Source organism: Mercenaria mercenaria, chromosome 18 (genome assembly GCF_021730395.1).
Source record: "Mercenaria mercenaria strain notata chromosome 18, MADL_Memer_1, whole genome shotgun sequence".
In the NCBI taxonomy this organism is placed as follows: Eukaryota; Metazoa; Mollusca; class Bivalvia; order Venerida; family Veneridae; genus Mercenaria; species Mercenaria mercenaria.
This window is the reverse complement of record NC_069378.1, coordinates 58,195,425-58,217,638: the sequence shown is the minus strand read 5'-3', so window position 1 is coordinate 58,217,638 and position 22,214 is coordinate 58,195,425. Positions and strand designations below refer to the sequence as shown.

General features: G+C 32.5%; 1 protein-coding gene across 1 annotated transcript in view; it reads left to right on the top strand.

Annotated features, from left to right (window-relative positions):
- Nucleotides 1-5,205: 5,205 nt before the first annotated feature.
- Nucleotides 5,206-22,214, top strand: part of LOC123539528 (innexin unc-9-like) — a 147,286-nt gene continuing 130,277 nt past the window's right edge. Inside the window, exon 1 of the mRNA XM_045324188.2 lies at nt 5,206-7,077. Coding sequence (XP_045180123.1) covers nt 7,001-7,077 — 77 coding nt within the window. The 5' untranslated portion in view covers nt 5,206-7,000. The remainder of the gene's footprint in view (nt 7,078-22,214) is intronic.

Here is a 22,214-nt window from a genome sequence, read left to right as displayed (position 1 = left end):
AGTATTACTTATAACATTTGTAAACGTTTAGTCATGTTCAACTTAGAGCTAGAGGGCGCGGACGATATCATGTCACTACAATCCATGAACAGGCTGTGTGATGGGTGCGTACCATGAACCGATTTAAGCTCCCCAGTGGTGTTTTTGCCTCTGACCGTTTTAAGGCGGTGCCCCACTATGTTCCTTTATTTGTTTGTTTTGTCATCGTGTGTTTGTTTTGTCCTCGTGTGTTTGTTTTGTATGTAAGTGTGTGTGTAAGTCGTGTGCACTTCTGCGTGTTGTGGGTTTCGTTTTAGAGAGGCCACGTTTTTGGAACGTGGCATTCCCTGTTTGATATTTATCCTTGTTTTTCAACGAAATCGAGCCTGAAACCTTTTCATTTTTGTCGTACTGGGTGACCTAAGGCGTATGTTTGTTTTCTATTCGTATGGTACAATTCCGAGAACTGATTTAATTGAAGATGAAAAGTATTAATTGGCAAATAAAGTTGGAAATACGTTGAATTACTTTTCTGTTATACTGCTATATATCCATAATGTTTTGTGCACATATTTCTGTTTTACAACATGTTCCTGCATAACAGTTACTTATGTAATGGATTCACCTCGAGGGGAGTATTTTACTTACATCGTCTTGTTGTCAAGGGCCGTGGTGTCGTTTAAGTGAAGTTTTGTCCCGAACCGTCTCAAAGTAGTGCCTTGCTTTCTGATTGATTCGACACAGTAGAAAAACAGTCTTAACAGAGCCAATCTTTAACTCCAGTCAGTTTGCCCAAAAAGAGTGAGTTTTCTTATGCTGCAACGTTGAATTAATGTAATTAAGGTTGTTACATAACTTCCTGTCGTTGTTGAGTCGCAATAGGATTTCGCTGTCTAAATGAAGTGTTCTGTTACTGCTTGTTTTACACTTTAGATTTTTAATCCTACTTTCTTTTATGTTTCGTCCCCTGCAAAGCAAATGTTTGTTTTGATCAATGGTCTTCTTGGCTAGGACACGGAGGACGGCTGAGCCCCGCATTCTAATTAGGACGCTTTCTGACCAATAAACATTAACAATGATTAGTCCGTTAATATTATTGTAAAATGTTCCATGTTTTAAGAATGAATTTCCCCATTTTATGAATGAATGTGCCGACTTATTGAATGAAATTCCAGAATCAACGTGGTTAGAATATCAAATTATGAAAACATGGCTGGTACTGTCGCAAAACTTTAATAATTAATCTGTAAAATAATTTGTTTGTATTTTTATAATTTGAAAGATGAGACGCACATTTTCTCCCATTATGTCTTGCCTTCACACTAGCATGTTAAGATTTTGCAATAAGTGATAAAACGTTTTACGTCAGTTAGAAATAGTTTTTATTGCACTTTTTGATGTCAGTATTAAGTAACTACTACTTCAAAGAAATGAAGGCCTTTTAGACTGTGCTGCAAATACATTAGCTTATTCTAATTTGTTGGAGTTAGATTGTGCAACATGCTCTACAACTAAATATCAATTTCTTCAACGCCTCGAGGGAACGAGAGTATAAAAGCCAGTTTAGATTTCCCTTTTAATGCTGAGCGTCAAGCAAAGGAGCTACTGGTATTAGTTTTCTTGTCTTTGGTATGTCGTGGTCAGAGAGCGAACCCACGACCTCCCGCATTTGAAGCGGACGCCCATTCACTAGCCTTCCGAAACAATCTTGCAACTATATGAATAGATTTAACTGATAACTTTAACGACATCGAGACATTTTATGAATATGTATATGTATGTATGTTGTGTATAGCGGATATATTGTATAAAATAGCGAATGAAATATCTTGCTGCACAGTCATTATTAGCAGGTTAACATTTGCACTTGATTGATATTTGTTCGACATCTTTAAAGTTTATTGGTCATTTACTGACGAACCTTTTAATAAAGAAGTTTGACCAAATTACTGTACAAATGACAAGTTTTGTTTCCTAAAAAGCCTATTCAGATTTTATGTGCGGAGTAATTCGCTAAAGCAGTAGTATGGATTATTTCTCCAATATCACTGTTTCATATCTTTTGGCACATTTACTAGAAACATTTAAGGAAAGACATTCATCATATCTATATATAATCGAGGCTAAAATTCCTGCTAATAAACAGGAAGATAACTCATCTAGAGAAAAAACGGGCGATTGAGTTAATAATTTAAATGTTTTGTATTGTGCTTCTATTCCAGTCATGAAAGTATATATTCACAAGCTTGATATATTACAATTATTAATTTCTAAATATGGATTCCTTATATAATGCTTGCAAAGCTATTAGCAGGTTGGCGGAAATGTATAGAACTATTTCGGGCTCTGGTTGTTACGGAGATATTGTTGGCAAGCAGTTTCAGGCATGTAAAAATGACAATCTCGAATGACAGTAATGTCTTACTTTCTCTAGCTCGTATTTTGTTCTGCAACATACTGAGAACTTTGACACACAACAGACAAAGGAAGTAGGTCAGTCATCTAAATAAGATTATTCCTACTAAAAATTGTTCAAGCATTTGGAGTAAACTACTTAAGTCACAGTAGAGCTTGAACCAGAGTACCGTTAAACAGTGTTGTATACTTGACATGCAAAAACGCCAAAGTTTATTTCTAATTTACTTTAAGTTTGGTAATTTTCTGGTGGGTGGCATTATTTAACGATTTCGTGGTTAACAGCTATATCCGCGGTGTTAAGAATTCGCGAAACGCGAATGTTTGTGGTTTAGGACTTGATACATATTACTGATAACCGCCGTGTTTTACATACCATGCTTCCTGTTACCATTACGTGTGTCAGAGATTCAAGTGACAGGGATAACTTTTTTTGTATAATATTCTGTAAATTTGGAACACGAAGGGGATTAGCTGTGAAGTATGATGCACTATTTAACGGTTTAATAACCCATTTGTGACATTGCCACCGTCCGTTTAAACACGAGAACCACAAACCTTCTGGAAACAAGCTGGAAGGCCTTTTCCCATGGCAAGAATTCCATACCTCTATACCCGAAGCGAGGTTCCGAACCTCTAGCAATGAGGGGCAAGTTATTCAAAGTCAGTGGCCTTTAGCGTTTGGCTAATGAGTCCCTTCATTTGAAATTTAAATAAATTTGAAAAATATCTCATAGAATCATCGGTCAGAACGCGCAGGTATGTACAATCATCATTTTAACAGACTAAACATTCTGTATATTTCTCTCTTGTTAAGATTCTAATTTCAACCGAACACCTATCGACAACCCAAGAGAATCAAAAAAACTTTGAAATGGGTTAATATTGTAAATGTTTTGTACTTTCCCTCTATTGGAAAAAATCTGCGAGTCGTGACAGGGTAGTGTTTATTCACAAGCTTGATCTATTGTAATTACTAATTTATAAATATGGATTTCCTATATATCGTGCGCAATTCCATCAGTAGGTTAGATGGATTTCTTTTAACAATTAAAACCGGAAGTGAAAAGAACCCTACTGAGTTATTTTTAGTCGTGAAGATATTGTTCTTGAAGCTGTATTAGGTTCATAGAAGAAAAGGTTTTGTAACGTTGCATAATAAACTGCAAACAAAGACCTATAGTACGTCGACTGAGATTTTGAAATAATGATAAATATATTGCAGTTTTATAATTGGAATTATTGATAGTTTCTCGCGTATCTGAGTAGTTTAAAGGTGCCAGCGTAATGATTAAACATCTAGTGGTAAAACCATAAAATGTTGTTGTACTGTCGACAAGTGATCAACTCACATGTTGCTTTTTAAACTGCCTTAGCTAGAATCTTTATATATTTTCATGTGGATTTCTGTATATTGGGTTACATTCGCGAATATTTTATGTTCGCTAATATCCGCGAATAATTGCACTCGCTAATTCACAACATTCGTTGATATCAATCCGTTTTACGTCTTAAAACACTCGCGCTTCGCGAATTAATGTGGGTATAAGGTTGATAATCATGAAATCGCGGAATGAAGCGTACGCGAATATTATCCTGTCTACGGTATATGTCCAGTATCACTGGTTTATATCATTCGGCACATTTACTAGAAATGTTTAAGATTAAAGACAGGGGATAGACATTCATCGTTTCTACATAAAGTCGAAGGCTAAAACGCCTGTTTATTTTCTTTCTTGACACAGTCGCTAATAAACGGGAAAATACCTAGCGTTTAGTGACAGTCCCAGGAAAGTTTTTGTACTATGCTTGTATTGGAGAAACTCTGCCAGGAACGACAGAATAGTGTTTATTCACAAACTTGATCTATTGTAATTACTAATTTATAAATATGGATTTCTTATAGATCGTAATGCAGTGTCATGAGCAGATTGGATGGAATGCTTTAAATTGCAATTAAAACAGGAAGTGAAGAGAACTACATCGCGCTATTTTTGTTGAAGAGGTATTGTTTTGTGCAAGCTATATTTGGTGCAGATGGGATATCTGATGACGATTTTGTCTTGATGCTCTATTGCATAAATAAACTGAAGTACTGAAATTGCTAAGATCTTACTCGCAAAGTATTTCCTTAATATGTTGATGTCAGTGTTTGAAAGTTTATGTTGGGATTTTGAAAATTAAATTTCTTCTTAATTTTGTGCAGTTCTAGCGAAAGGATTAATAAGCTAAGCACACTAACAAACCTCACTGTTGGTAAAATCATCGAAAAAATAGGCGCTTAATTCTCAATGGATGTAATTCGTACATTGGTTTTTGTTCGAATGTTTTGTTTTAAATGTCAGTGCTTACTCGTTACATATCCTCTAGCTGTATTTGATATTCAAACGAGTAACTAAGAAACTTTTACCAAACTTTAAGTTAATGCTGTTAAATCTGCAATAATAGAATATTTTTAATCTGAAAAAAAAATCGTGTACTTTACTTTTCTTCTATAAAATAAGCTACGGCAAGACCGACATGCCTAAAAATTTTCTCAATGGAATGACATTTTTCTAAAAAAGAATTTCATCCCATTTTCAAAATATACGCTACCGATTGTTTAATCGGCAGTTTCCGTTCAGTAACGTATTCTCCGGTTGTTATTCCTTTAATTATCTATATTTGTGTCCGAAGAATGCCGAAATAGCATACGGAGAATGCCGGAATCGCACGGAAATTACCCATTGTCATTTCGGGTCCACTGCCTTAAGTGGAAACAATATTGATAGGCTGATGAACAAATTACAATCAACTTCTTGCATTTTGTCTTCAAGCGAAAATTTTATCGATAGTAAACAATCAACATAACATCATCGCTTGAGAGATATCTAAAACTATCTGCAAAAACGAGTCTCTGTATGGGACATTGACTTCAGTGAAACTGTTATTGTATTAAAACTCCTGAATGGATCAGTTTACTTTTTGCTTTTGTTTCTAACAAACGCTTAAACATCTGGGAAATATATTTAAAAGAATCCGCTACATTTACTCTATATGGGACATTTACTCAAGCGAGATACTATTGCCGTTATAACTATTGAATGGATTAGTTTACATTTTGTTTGTCCTTCGTCAGAGCTCAAATATCTGGAAAGATACATCAATAAAAGTAGAATTGCTATAAAATGAATAGCTTTCATAACGGGACGCTAGCGGTGGGGTTTTATTTATAATGGGATATTCCAGCACGTGAGAACTACCGTATAGAGTATGAAACGATCGAGATCATTAAAAGCTACCAATACATTGTTTTGAATTTGATCGCAAAGACGGGCGCATGTGTCATAACAAGGATACGGTTATGTGTGATTTCTGTTTTGTGGCAGCGTGGTATTATATGTATTGAATATCAATTATCAAGATATTCAACCACAGCAATTATTATTCGCTTTTCCTTTATCTGAATGTCCAATTGCAGAGATTATCGACCTTAACGTTTTATACTGGCAGGAATAGACTGTGCACTTATCTACGTATTTAGTTATGGAACTAGTCTAGAATTACTATTAGAGCAGAACCAGTCAAGCCTTAGTGAGAGGAAAAAAAAATAATACAGTGCACTCGTTTACATGTGTGCGTATGTGTTTTTAAATCGGAGTGGCTCTTAACGTATTTCAAAAATAGATTGTTTTACAAAGTTTGGAGAATGAAGGAAGTTATAGTTTCTTGCTCAATTATCGGGGAACCTAAATATAGTAACGAAACGGTTGAACGAAAGTCGCGGGTTTCTTTGCGTCCATTTTTATGGATTTCTAAATAGATTATTGAGAAATATAAAAAGTATGCACCTGAATGAATTCAATATAAAGTTATACTTCGTGTGAAAAAATGTCCATGAATTTAATTTCTGTTGATATATTTTACTGGAAATAATTTTTAAGGCTCGCTCATATTACATTTCTATGAACTCACAACGTTCTTGACATATTATTTAATTTCCGGATAAAATGTTCAATTTCATTGAATGTTTCTTTAAATGGCTTGGAATCTGTTGCAGAAGGTTTTAAAATTGGATTCATAAAATAGAAATATTGCAAATTAATATCTTGTAAACACCTGCTATATATGTAAGAGTTTATATGAAACAATGTCCAGGATAATTATAAGACATATTTCTTTCTTTGAATAAAGGTGAATAAATAGAAAACGCATTACCAGTTCATTCTCGGCAATACTGAATATTGTGATTCTAAAACAAAAAATTTTCAGAAGAGTGATATTTTCGAGAGGCATTGTATTGTTGTGATGAGACATTTTCCATAGGTATTCAGTTGTGTCGACAGCGATATTTTCCATAGTGTTGACAGTCATATCTTTATAAAGGGATTGCATGCTGCCGGGATCTTTAGGAATACATTTATGTATGCTGTATTTTGTTGTCCAAACTGGAACATATTGACTTTTATTGTCAATTTATGAGAGTGCCTTATTTGCACAGAACATACCGACAGGCATTCGCCTGTTTTGCATTTTTTGTTTCTTCTGGACATTCGACGATCTACCGTAGTTGTTCGTAGTAAAATAAAACCTTCTAGTTCTTCATGCTAATAGTGGACGGACTTGGATGAAATTTACTCCGAACTGGAAAGCGCTTAGAAAAAGACTCAGGGTCGAGCTTGACGATATGCACGAATATTCGAAGTAAGTTTTTTTTAATATCCTGATAAAATGTAAACTGTTATAATATTTCATTTGTTGTATATAATCGATTTTTTTAATTAATTTACATATGTGTAAAAGATGGTATACTTGTACGTGTAATATTGTTACATATATATTTGTTTAGGAGTGGTAAGAATATCTTTTATTGAAAATACTGACTATATAGTACATACATAAAAAGGAAAACGTTCTAAACAAAATAATGCTTATTTATAAAAATGTACCAATATAGATACTAGAATACGAAGATATATTCTCCAAATAACGATACTGCGGTAGATTTCATTATAGAATGAGGGCTTGTTAACTTTTTTAATAACAAATCTCTTAAAAATATTTAATATACCTAATATATAATTGATTAAAGTTCTATTTGATTTCATGCACAATGATTTTTTAAATTTATTAGCTTATTTGATTCGATTTTTCGATAAGGTCAGTATGCAAAACTATTTGTCATTATATATATTGCTTCCTGGGTATATGAAAAATGTTGCAACAATATCATAATGGTTTGACCAAAGCCACTTGTTGTATAAACATGATTGAGGGTGTGAACATTTCCACCTCATTGTAATTTATTTTTGAACTGAATTATATGTCAGATTTTGGAAAATCAACATATTGATTCTTCTAACAGTTTAATTCACAATTAATGAAGAAAATTAATAGCATTTTATTGTCATAGCATCAATATTTAGCTGCGCGTGTAACATAGCGTTTTATAAATTTAAGTAGGATTTATATCCACTTTAATTTTCTAAATTTTCAACATTGTCGCAATCAGTAATTCATTTCTTGTGTCAATATACACAAAAACAGCGATAATTACTTTTTTTAAACGTCAAAATAAAGAGTGAGCATTTTTTTCTTAGTCATGATCATTTCCAACTTATTTGTATTCATTTATATTGATCAAAGTGTTTTTCGAAATATTTTGCATAACATTAAAAAGAAATTCTCTACTCACATGCAGCAAAAGGCAAACTTTCCTAAAAAATTAATGTAAGGACTTTGTTGAAAATTTATATCATAACTTTAGATCAATGAAAGTATCAATCTCTCAACTGATATAAAATAAAATGCGCGAAAACAAAATGTGTTTGCCATTGTTAAATTAATATCTGCAGAATTAAAAATAATGATTTTGCGCTTGTAATTAAATGGAATATATTTTTTTCGTTTAACATAACTGGTTTCAAGACATTTATTAGTATATAAATTCGTATTATAATTTATGATATATGTAAAGGCATTCAGATAATTTTAATAAGCTATTGATTTATTCAATTTAGGCATCTTGATAATCCTTTTATTATTAATAAAGGCTTATTTAATTAAATAGTCAGTTTATAACACTGGTTTAAATCTGATATATATTCCGTTAAATTTCACAATATTGTTTTCAGTAAAGGTCTCATTTGTAAATTTTTGCATAAGTTTTTTGTATTTCGATAAAAGTTTCATTTATTATTCGATTAAGTTTATTATGAATAATCGCTGATACGGAATTCAGTTTAGTGATTTGATTAAGTTTCTTGTTTTTCGATAATTCAAAATCAGAATATTCGATAATAAAGTTATTTTGTCATAAATGTTAAGTAATTACTACACTGTTATATGAATTTATCACTATTTCAATGAAAAAATATTAAAACTAGCATGTGTATGTAAGTAATTAACTGTAAATACCGATTTTAAAAAAACAAAACAAATTAACATATTATGCTGCATAAAAACGTAGGTCGAGGTAATGCATATTAAATAGACATTTTATACATATTCGTTATTTTTATATTCAGGACTCCTGTTTGAATGTGTCATTGTTCTGTTATTTTGGTACAAAATTTTATGGGAAAAGAAAATTCGGCATAAACCTGGATTCGTCTCTCTTTATTGTGGTGCAGCGTGGGGGGCTGGGGGGGGTGGGGACAGGGACCCGGTGTTACTATTCTTGTAGGAATTGATTCTTCGGGCAAGGTATTAAGAACAAATTTCGTAAAATCGAATGCCGAATCATATCGAGAATATGAAATTTCGATAGTCATTGTTTGAAACACTTATTTTAATTGTTATTAACAATATAAATATAAAACATATGTTATGGTAAATACGACTCTATTTCTAGGAATTAAGGTCATTTACTTTCGATTTGGTTGAAAATGAAATTTATTATTAAAAAAAGACTTCATCGATATTTGCCTTTAACTTGAATCTAAATGGTTTACAGTAGCAATGTTCAGCCGATTTGTTACATTGTTTTTCGAAAACATGTTAAAATATACATTCTTCTTATATAAGAATATGTATGAAAATAATTTTATATGAAAATATGGTTTTTATTGCTGACAGATATGGTCTATTGATATAAAATTAATTTATTATTATAAAATAACATATTAAAAATGCTATGGTTTAGAAAATTACATATCAAACATTCATTTGATAAAAATGACTTCTTTTATTTCTAATGAAAAATCCCTTTTCCATAATTTGTAACTCCAGTGATAATTCAAGCTTGTTTAATTATCTTATGAAAAACCTTCTCTTTTATTACACTTGATATTGAAATAAACATCCAGGTGACAATACCCGGAGGCAGTAGATATCGACATCGCAATACCGGTCACCTGTTACCAATATATGTTACCAATACCAAATAGCTGTTGTCTCCCCTGATATCGATTTTCTGCAATATCGGTCATGAGGTCAATTCTTCCTCATGTATAAATAGTTAGTGCATATAGTTCGTATATTCGAATAAGATCTGCTTGATTCATTCGATTCGGGTCTCCTTGATTTAAGTCCGTTTGTTATATTTTATTCAGGTCTCTTTGATTAAAGTATATTTAATATATTCCATAAAATATATATTTTGATTAAAGTCTATTTGATATATTCGATGGACATTGATTTAATATATTCGATTAAGCCTTTTGATTGATTTTATTCGATTAAGGTCAGGTTGACAAAAGTCTACATGATATTATATAAATATTGCATTCCTGAGAGGGTGATATGAAAAATGTTCACCGCGAGATATATGAATATTGACCGAGGCGCCAGCCGAGGTCTATATTCATGTTTCGAGGGGTGAACATTTTTCATATCACCCTCCCAGGAATGTAATATTTATTTTATTATACCGAAAGATTATAAGGGTCAAAGCATTTACTGGAAAATCAACATAATGATTTATCTAACATTAAAAAGTAATTACTAACCAAATAATGAAGACAGAATTAAAGACTCTTTACTTGTCAGCACTCAAAATTTTAGGCGACTTTGCTGTGTAATAAGACTTTTTATAGATTTAGTCGGGACGTTTACATATCGCTGACCTCTATATTTATTCTAATATTTCAACATTGTGTCAATCAGTAACATTCGTATTTCAACATTGTGTCAATCAGTAGCATTCGAAAAACAGCGATAACTTTCTTTTTTCTAAACGAAACATATAAGTGTGAGCACTTATTTTCTTAGTCAGATCATTTCCAAACTTATTGTGGTAGTTTCTTTTCGATATTTGATGAAAATTTGTTTTCGAAATATTTTGCACGTAGCATAAAAAAGAAAATTCGGTCGTATTCTCACATGCCAGAAAAGGGTATTAATCCTAAAATATAATTATGTAAGCGCCTTGTCTGAAAATTTATCGACTCAGTCTTTTAATCAATGCGAAAGTATCAATCTCTCAACGGGTGATATGAAAAAATAATATCACATGCGCAGAAAAACAAAATAACGCTGTTGCGCATGTGATATGAAATTATGGATCATATCACCTGCGCAGAAATTGAAAATAACGATTTTGCGCATGTGATATAAAATCACTGGGGAATATGATATATTATTCAAGTTAAACTAATGGGAAATTTGCATTAGACATTTATGTGAGGTATGATAAATTCGATTATAATCCGTTTGATATATTAAAGGCTATTTGATATATTTTATTAAGACCTTTTTGATTTATTCAATTTAGGTCCATTTGATTTAACCCTGTTTAATATATTTGATAAAGGTCTATTTTTAATAAAAGTCTATTTGATATACTTGGTTAAATTCTGTTTTATATATTCGATTAAAATCTTTCACAATATGTGTAAAATATTCAGTAAAGGTCTATTTGATTTATTCCACTAAGTTCTATTTGATATATTCGATAAAGGTCTATTTGATAATTCCGATTAAGTTCTATTTGATAAATTCAGTGAAGTTCAGTTTGATGTATTTGATTAAGTTCTATCGGATATATTCGATTAATGTCATGTTCAGATATTGCTGGATAAATAAAAGTTATTTTGATTTGCATAAAAATGTTCAAAGTAATTACTCATTGTTTTCATATGAATTTACTGCACTATTTCAATGAAAAAAATATATAAACAGTGCATGTGTATGAGCTAAGATAAATCTTACCTGTAAATATCCGTATTTTAAAAAATACTAAAACTGAAAGTTAGAAAATATATGCATGCATAAAACAGTAGGTCGAGGAATTGCAATATTTAAATAGCATTTTTTCTATTACATATGCAGTATATTTCTTCATATCAGCATCTCGCTTGTTTTAGCAACACAGATGTCAGATAAAGTCTGGTATATATTGCTTTTCAAAAATTTAAGTGAAAACGAATTCTGACCATAATATCGCGGAATTTGTCTACTACATGACATGGTGGTGCAGCGTGGTGGGCACTGGTGGGCACGGAATGACACTCGGGACTTTCCGTGTGATTACGTATTCTCGTGAGGAAATTCGGCATTCTTCGGGCATTAAGTAGCTCAACCCGAACATAAATTTCCGTGAAAAACCGGAAATTGCCGAAATCATATACGGAGAATATGAAAGTTTCCGATAGTCATTGTTTGAAAACTTTAATGTTAATTGTTATAACAATTCAAAATAATATTCTACTATTGTTATGGTTTTAAATCATAGTACGGACCATACACGGGAAGTAGAATGTTTTTGATTGGTCAAAGCTACTTGAAATTTCTTCTGTATTAAACAAAATAAAACCAAACAAAATAAAGAAACGGTTAAAAGTACTAATGACATTATAAGCAATAGTTTCTAAACTTAAAATAAGACACATATTCACTCATGTTAAAACAGGCCGACAAAATTTTGCTTGCCATGTACACACACCACATGATGACGTCGGTTATTTCACAAAATTTACTCACACATTGTAGGCCCTGATAAACTACTAAGCTGATGATATTTTAACAACAAAAATACTTCCATAGAAGCATTTAGAATAACTAAAGCTTTATAAGCAAGATTGTTCCAGAATTAGGTCAGTTGATATTGGTATTGCATATTTGAAATAGAACTGGTGAAAAACTATTACGTTTTTATATACACAATAATAGTGCTGAAGATTTCCTTCTGATAAAATTCTGCTAAAGATGTCCTTCAGATAAAATTCTGCTAAAGATATCCTTCAAATAAAAATCTGCTAATGACTCCTTCAGAAAAAAATTCTGCTAAAGATTTCCTTCAGAGAAAACTCTGCTAATGTTGTCATTCAAACTAAACTCTTCTTATGACGACCTTCAGATAAAGTCCTGCTGTATATATCCTTTAGAGAAAACTCTGCTTATGTTGTCATTCCGATAAAATTCTGCTAAAAATATCCTTCAGATAAAATTCTGCTAAAGATATCCTTCAGATAAAATTCTGCTAATGATACTCTTCAAATAAAATACTGCTAAAGACGTCCTTCAAACTAAAACCTGCTGATGATGTCATTTAAACAAAATTTTGATGTTGCTTAAAATTTTGCTTGCATATTAAACCACTTTCAGTCAATTTATTTTCCATAAATTTTGCTTTTGTTTTTAAGTTTAGCTAAAGGTAACAGAATTCGACTGTCAGAAAATTTCAAACGGTCAAAAATTTGACGTCACTTATTCCTGCCTTTTCAAGACGTGGAGAACCATATCGTTCATTTTCAACACTTATTATATGCATAGCAGGATGACGAAATATACACTCTTGCTGATACTTTATGCGTCTCAGTTCTAGGTTTAAGTCAGAACCTTAGATTTAAGAACGGCAAATAAGTTTTACCTGTAGCATATTCATGCTGCTGAAAGTTTGCTGAGCCACATTCAATGCAGAAAGAAGATTACTTCACAAATTTCTTGCATATTTGAAAATACCAGGAAATGAAACAACAAATTAATGTTCTAAACTCTAAGCTTCAGACTTTAAACCTTATTGTATACGGGCTCCGTTTTTGTTACAAACACACGTTCAGACATTGGTATATACAATATACATGAAGTTATATTCAGTTACAGTTTTCCTAGATAAGAAGCTCGTGAGACAGGCATTTATTCTCCATGACAAATACATTATCACTTAAGTTCACAATACTATCAGTTATCAGCCGTGGTATATCAGCAAGACTGTGGTCAGCCGACTGGGAAATTCCCATTTCTTAATGAATAATATCGTCTTTATAGGTTGGTCTACATATTTTGGTTAGCCTAGTGAAACTTGGGTCTTTTAAGTCTCAATTACTACCCCAAAAAATGAATACTGTTATCAGATGTAAATGTCTCATAGGAAAGTGACGTATACAAGGTGCATGTATCTAGTTGGTATTCTATCCCCCTCATAGCAGTGTCATTTAAAGATATTTATCATATCTGCTTTCGTTAGTCCGTATATGAATATGGATTTCATATACATTATTTATCATGCAAATTGTTGTACATCCATTGTAAAAAACAACATAAGAGATCTATTAGCAAATGTCCTTTTTCAAAAATGTATGTTTGAAATATATATGAAAATTGCTACACTAAATTAGAATGTTTAAAACCTGTGGTTCATATGATTTTATAATAACACATTACATCTACAAGCATACTTATACCACAAAAAAACCTCAAACTCAAGAAAACCATATACAATTATTTTTCACCAGAAAGTTACTATGTCACGAAAAGTATATTTTAAACAGTACTTCCCTTCTCCCAATATATAAACTCGCATATGAGAGCAGTGGTGCAAAATGCATAATCGAAATCCATGACACTTAATTTCCGCTAGTAAATGAAGCGATATCAATAGCAAATATTAGAAAACAAAACTTGCTTTCCCGCGAAATTGAAGCGAGGAGATTCAGGAATTAATTCATTTCTTGAGAGCCTGTTACTCTGATGTACAGATTTCCTGTTGTCTCCATTGTTTTTGTTTTTTTTTCGCTCTTTTTTTAAATTTTTATAATCATATAACGGACAAATGACTACATTGCGTGAAAGTAATTTACAAATCGACAATTCCTGATGGATTAGTTTCCACAAGAATCATATAAAAAAAACAACAACCATTACGTTTAATTGTTTTCTTTTCTTTGTCTGTAGTAATTGATGAAAAAAAGAACGTCTTTAATTAGATTACCTGATCAAATTAACAAGTAAAACGATGCTTACTTAACGTATAATTTACTATATAAAACTGTTTTAACTTGAAGTAGGTTGTGTATTAAATAAATACAACTTTATACGATTTTAAGTACGGATTCACACAACACAAGTCTCCTACTAAGTGAACTCCTGGTCTTATGGCATCATTTTGTTCAGTGGTTCCCCCTCTCTCTTCCTCTATCTGTCTCTATATTGAGGTCCAGTTTTAATTTAAGCTACTGTCCCCATGTGTCCTATGGCGAAAACTCTAATGCCTATTAAAACTGTATTTAATTTCAAAATTAGAAGAATTTTACAATCAAAACTCATTCATATCTGTCAAATTCTGTTGTACTTCGAAAAACATACATTGAAGGTAATTTTAATACTCCACATTCATTAACTCTATTTCAGGGCTGTGACCTTGACCGTTTGAACAATGTTTCTGTAAGTTTCGTTTCACTTTATGTTGTTATTGCGTATATATAATTCAAAGTAGAGTGCGTATCACAGCTTTAGTTTGCCGTAATTCTACTCCTTCTTTTCTAATACACCAGGTCAAAACACACAACAATGTGTATATGATTAAAATCGGAATTTTGTAGTAATTCAGATTTTTTTACATACTGTGATCACATTTAGCAATCTGACATATTGACATGACATTATATTCTTTAGAGAGTTTGAACATTTATGAACACTATTATTATTAAATGGCCTGATGTTATAAATCATCCAACCAATGACAGATCATGTTGACTCATTTAGTTTTACGGAAACTACCATCACAGTACCTTTAAATGATAAAAAAAACACGTCTATATTATCATTATGGACTGCCAGGCTCGAAGGTTTCAGTATGAAAATGAACAAACTTGAAAGTTTATTCATGGTGATCCCGTAACCTTAAGACAATGATATTTGAATTGGTAATATTCAAGCTAGTTTGTGAAGGTAAGATAGCATCAGACTTCTCAAATGGATTTTATAAGATTAGTATAATTATGAGCTTCCCTTTGTAAAAGTATTTTATGATTAGCAAGTCTTCATCTGGAGACACCAACTAGGTCTTATATTAATCATTTCCTTTTGAGATAACCACGAAAAAGAATTTTATAGATGGCTGTCTTAAAATTAAAGACAACGATATAAGAATGGCTCCTGAGCATCGCAAGGGTTATTGTGCTATGTTCTCTCTATTAGCTAAATGTCGCCGCTACAAATTTTGGATTCATTTTTCGTAGACTCGAGGACAGTGAAACTTTTTAAAGCATAGATGTCAATAAAAGAATTCAGATTAGTCTTATACAAAATAAGTTACTATCTCTTCTGTTATTAAAATGCCAGTTGAAAGGCATCCGTTGTTTTCGTGGTATGGCTTTGAAGTTAAGCCTTTGTTAATCAACACATTAAGCCTTAAAAACATCTTTTCATCCGTTCAGATACGAGATATGTTTTATCGTTGATGGGGGCTTTATATATAAATTCATGAGGGCACCGCTTTCACGTGAGACACTTAGTCATGTCATGTATTACAGGTATGGAATAATAGTAACTGTTTGCATCGGTTTAAACTAGTAATACATTTATTTCACAAGTAAGGGAACAAACGGGAACAAACGGACAGTTTTTTGTTATGAGTTTTGTGTATAACTGTATAGACATATAGAATTAGTTCGCAAATGCAGTACGGGTGTATGTATAAGCGTTTCTTTAAATTTTAGATCAAAATTTCATATCCTACATTGTTGTTTGCCTATGTAAAATATTGTAGTGATTTCGTAACATTCTAGACACCTCTGCCTACAAATCGTATATACAGTGTGCTACTGTTATAATGCTAGTACATACAACAAGCATCACAGGCTAGGTACTCCTTGAATTGATTTCCATTTCAACCCCTTCCAGCTTTTTTTGCTGCCGAAGGGGGCTTCCATCAGTAGAGTTTGCTTCCAAACGTTTGTGTTGATTACTTTGTTATGTATTGTTCTGTGACACTTTGTATGTTCCGCGTGCTGTTGGTTTTGTGCTTTTCTTAGGAAGGTCGAACTAATTGCATTTCCTTGTCATTTTTCTTCCTATCCATCCTAACAGTAGCGTAACCCACGGAAATGTTAGACAAGTGTTCCCAAGCCCTTTGGTTCATGTAATGTCTACCTACAAGCCTCCGATTACACTTCCCATACCTGATATATTAGTTCATACGCCCACTTTGACATTCATAACAATGAAACTATATCCTAACTGTTAGTAATAAACTCAATATTTGCCAAAGATTATGACGTACAAAACATGTTTGAACTTTAATTTAATTCGCAACAGAAAGTCAAGTGGTGAAAACATTTCTAATGAATTGTTTTTCTTTTTCTGACAAACTGTTTAATCATAATGTCTTCTTGTCAATTAAATGTTCTGTTGCTTAGTCATTAACCTGGGAGATTTCAAAAGACGTGTATGTGATCTATGAACAAAGTCTTCTTACAGTCTTCTGGTACTAACCTGTCAGGTAAAATACCCCGGTTATCTCCCCTGCTATAATATTTCTATATTTATGAGTTTGTATAAAAATTAATATAATCCTATTCTACAGAAATATCAATATATTTGTTTTACATTTCACTTTGTGTACATAGCCGACAGTTTATTTTTATTTTACTCAGTGTTTATTTACAATGTAACAATATAGCCAAATAAAAAATTGTTAGCGATATTGTTTGAGCGATTCTAAACTTTCATAATCAATATTACTATAACATTCATTGGACTGTCATTTTTGTTGTTATTGTTAATAGCCCTATAGTGCCCTGACGCCAAGTCTGGTTCGATTGCCCAGAACAATTAAACAGAGACACTAGGAAATTGTTTCATGAAATAGATCCGAGCTGTATTTGTAGTATTTACGCTGTACAAAAACATCTTTTTGAGAACAAAATATTGTCATAAACATCATTATCTTTGTGAATACGTAATGTCGCGGAAGCGTGTAATAACATGTCCATAAAAAGAAGTTTCTAAAAGTTAAATGGTTTTGGATAGCGGGTAAATTAAAACAAAAACAGGCAAAAATTCAAAAAGCACTGCTACGTTACAAAGACCGTATAACCCTAAAAACCTAAATCCTGTAACAGTGTCAGTTACAGAGTCTTACAGAATGTATTTGACAACGCAAATCATTTAAAACACAAAGACAAACAAACAAAAGAGCATAGTTTGGCATAATATTGGATCGGTTGGTTGAGAAAAAAAAACATCACTCACAAGCGTTAAATGGTTATAATGCATTATCACTTTGATCATGTCACCTCGTACACCCAGATTACAGTTTTATTTTTTCCATATTAATCTATAACACATGTTGTTATTGTTAAACAGTATGATGTGTAAACCACATAAATGTTCAAATAAATTTATAAACAAAAAGAAAAAATAAAGGGTTATATAAGCATTACTTTATGCTTTTACACAAGGTATAACAACAAGAGATGAAATAGGTCATAAGACAATATGAAAGCATTTTAGTAGATTAAGTGAACTTCGAAAACTGCCTAGCACTGAGTCTCTACCACTTCTGTTTTACATAAAAACCTAAAACTTCTGTACCATGTAAATAATTCTTGAATGTATCATATGAAAAAATTGAATACATATAAAAATATCAAGTTCGACGAAAACCTATACATGTCCAATTTCACCAGCCGGACGACCTCACCAACCTCAGTTTTATAATTTGTTATATTTTCTTGTCCTGTCCTTAATTTAGATTATTAAAATTACTGAGTCGTAAGTATGTAAAATAAAACATCGTATCCTAGCGATCAATTAATAAAAGAAAGAAAAAGAATACGCGATTTTGCGCGTTTCAGTTCCTCCCAAGTGATTTTTAGCCAGTGATCCTATCAAGATGGTGCCATTCTGTCTTCCTTTAAGTGCCTGTCTTTTTCCTTGTCTATATTCCTTATTTTTCTATGTATTTTTCTTCATATGACAATCGTCTGCACATCCGTACATATACAACTGCAGGGTTTTGCTTAAAGGAATGTTGCATCCTCGGAACCAGGCTAATCCTATCAGATATTTGTCTTTGTTTTTTCTGAGCAAATTAGACTATTGTTGAATTCTTTATTCGTTTTAAGTCTATATAAAATGGACAGTTTAACAGAGCTGCCAAGCGTAGCCAGTCTCATTTCTGAGTACCAATCCGTACCTCGTTTTAAAGAATTATACTAAAATACATCTTCAATGAAATTTAAACAAACACAAGCTTTCATTTAGACCCCTGTGGCCGCCTCAAGTTAAAAATTATACTGTTTAATAAGCTTTCTGCCATTATGTGGCTAAACCAGCTGGTTCCGGCGCAGGTTCCTTTAATACCGTTGGGCCTACGATGAAAATCAGTGTTGTTGCTGTCATTTTGTAAATCGGGTTTTCACTATCTTGTCTATTGAGTTGTAAGCGGATTTTAGGATTTTAAAATGAACTTACTAGTAACGCTTTAACATAAATATTTTATTACAAAACAATAGATGATGAGTATTTCATGTTAAAATGCCATTTACTGCCATAGATAGTTAACAATTTACAGTTATGTTAATGATTTTCTGGAGAAAATAAACAGATGTTTCATAATAAGGAAAATTAACAGAGCATTTGTTACCAGATTCTCAATTGTTTAGGTGTAACAATGAGATATGTGCAGTACAACATCTGGCTATTCCTTTTGTAAAGAAAATATCGACATTTATACACAATCCTTTTTCATTGACCATACTTTTCGCAATTGTTTAATGTTTAAAAATGTTAATTAAATAAATTCAACAGTATGTATACTTAGATCACTGATAGTCTGTTCATGATTTTTATTCGAGTTACTTCTGTCAGAATTGTATCATTTATGTCATGGAATTGTTTACCTCTCAGATATACTGTGTTCATTCTTTCGGAGGCTTGATTCAAGTCGTTGATTGTAAGTTTTACCCGTCATATAGTGTATTCAAGTACAAATGCATTCTGTAATGATCAGTTCACCCATAATGTACACTACTCAAGTACCAGTGCATTCTCTGTAATGTCCCTTTCACCCATTGTATACACTACTCAAGAACCAGTGCATTCCGTAATGTTCATTTCACCCATTGTATACACTACTCAAGAACCAGTACATTCTGTAATGTTCGTTTCACCCATTGTATACACTACTTAAGTACCAGTACATTTTATGATAATTTCATCCACTATATACACTACTCAAAAACAGGTGCATTCTGTAATGTTCATTTCACCCATTGTTTACACTACTCAAGAACCAGTACATCTGTAATGTTCGTTTCACCCATTGTATACACTACTTAAGTACCAGTACATTTTATGATAATTTCATCCACTATATACACTACTCAAGAACCAGTGCATTCAGTAATGTTCATTTCACCCATTGTATACACTACTCAAGAACCAGTACATTCTGTAATGTTCGTTTCACCCATTGTATACACTACTTAAGTACCAGTACATTTTATGATAATTTCATCCACTATATACACTACTCAAGAACAGGTGCATTCTGTAATGTTCATTTCATCCATTGTTTACACTACTCAAGAACCAGTACATTCTGTAATGTTCGTTTCACCCATTGTATACACTACTCAAGAACCAGTACATTCTGTAATGTTCGTTTCACCCATTGTATACACTACTTAAGAACCAGTACATTCTGTAATGTTCGTTTCACCCATTGTATACACTACTCAAGAACCAGTACTTTCTGTAATGTTCGTTTAACCTATTGTATATACTACACTCAAGTACCAGTACATTCTGTAATGTTAGTTTCTCTCATTTCACCTCTCAAGAACCAGTGCATTCACTAATGTTCATTTCACCTATTGTATACACTATTATTCATTTATTTCCTTCAGAGTGTATGCCAGTATTTCGTATGTTTGTATACACAACCCAATAACCAGTGCATTCTGTAATGTTCATTTTAGCCATTTTATACACTACCCAAGTACCAATGCATTCTCTAATGCAAGTTTCACTCATTGTATACACTAGTTTTATATACCTATATAATTTCTGTAAATAAAATCGGCTTGTATTTCACATGTAAATATGAACAGGCAGAAAAAATCCGTATTGTACCATTCATATTGTATGTTGCCGAACTACTTTAATAAATATGCATGACCTGACACATTTCTATAAATAGCGCACATAAAAACTGCACTAAGTTCCGTTTTAACATCGATAAACATTGAAGATTTCGTTCAATATCAAAACAACAAACAAAAAGATGGGGGTATATAATAAAAGGTTCATTATAACTGTAGCTAGATCTCAGATTTGATATTCGGCTCCAGTGGATTTTGCAAGGCCGGATCACACTCGGCGCCTGCGCCTTGTGAGATCCGATCTGCTAAAAACCCACTCGAGCCGAATACGGCATCCCAGATCAAGCTACTATTATAATAACCCTATTTTATTTATCGATTTTCTTTAGACTGTATGTTAGTATTTCGTCTGAAGTTCGGTTTGATAGTAAGCATGTCTTTTGTAAAGCCAATTCTATCTTGTTTTGGTAGTAATATGGACATTGTACCAGTTTCTAGAATAACAAAATACTAGTTTTAAGGCAAGATTACATAGAACAGACAACATATTACAGTGATTATTTTACCACAAAAATGTTCAAAAACAGACAACCAGAAACAATGTATCTGCCTTAAATTTTCCAGCTAGCAAAATGCAATGATATAATGAATTTATTTTGTCCTAAAGTTCTTCCAATTATTGGTCTTCTGCTTTCCTGTTCACCACCCTTTTAGGCCAAAAAAAGTTTCACTTATTCGACAGAACCCAGCATGGTAAGGGTTAACGCAAAATAATAAACAAAATAAGGTTTAGCTCTAAATGGCAGCAAAATGTTTCAAGTTTTAACTACGAAGTAAATATAAGTTCTTAATCACACACACTTAGTATTGAATATGCAAGTTAAGATTGTTGGTAAAACCTTAGGGCCAGTCGGGTTAGAGAGCGTTTTTTTTAAGATGAAAGTGAATGACCTGCATCCAAGAGAAGTTTAGATGAACAAAAAGTTATTGGTGTGGCAGCTTTAGAGACAGACAGTGTCTAAATTAAAGCGTCAGAATGTCTGATATTCTACCCAATGAAATGAGCCGTGCCATGGGAAAACCAACATAGTGGCTTAGCGACCAGCATGGATCCAGACCAGCCTGCGAATCCGCGCAGTCTGGTCAGGATCCATGCTGTTCGCTAACGGTTTCTCTAATTGCAGTAGGCTTTAAAAGCGAACAGCGTGGATCCTGACCAGACTGCGCGGATGCGCAGGCTGGTCTGGATCCATGCTGGTCGCAAAGCCACTATGTTGGTTTTGTCATGGCGCGGCTCAATATTTATAAGGTCAATGAGATTCTATTGAGAATAACCTGGAATTAAACTGATACAGCCGTTGTCAGTCTAGACCTTTGAAATTTAGACACCGTCAAATACTTGTACAACAACCTCAGCAGAAGATTGAAAATATTTAGAAGGCTAATGTTTTATCACATGTTATTTAAAAAGTAATAGATTTCTATCTCCTAAAACGTCCTTTGTCGTTGAATGAAAAATATTGCTTGGAGTTTGAATGCGAAGGAATTATTCACAATGACGCATCCCGGATG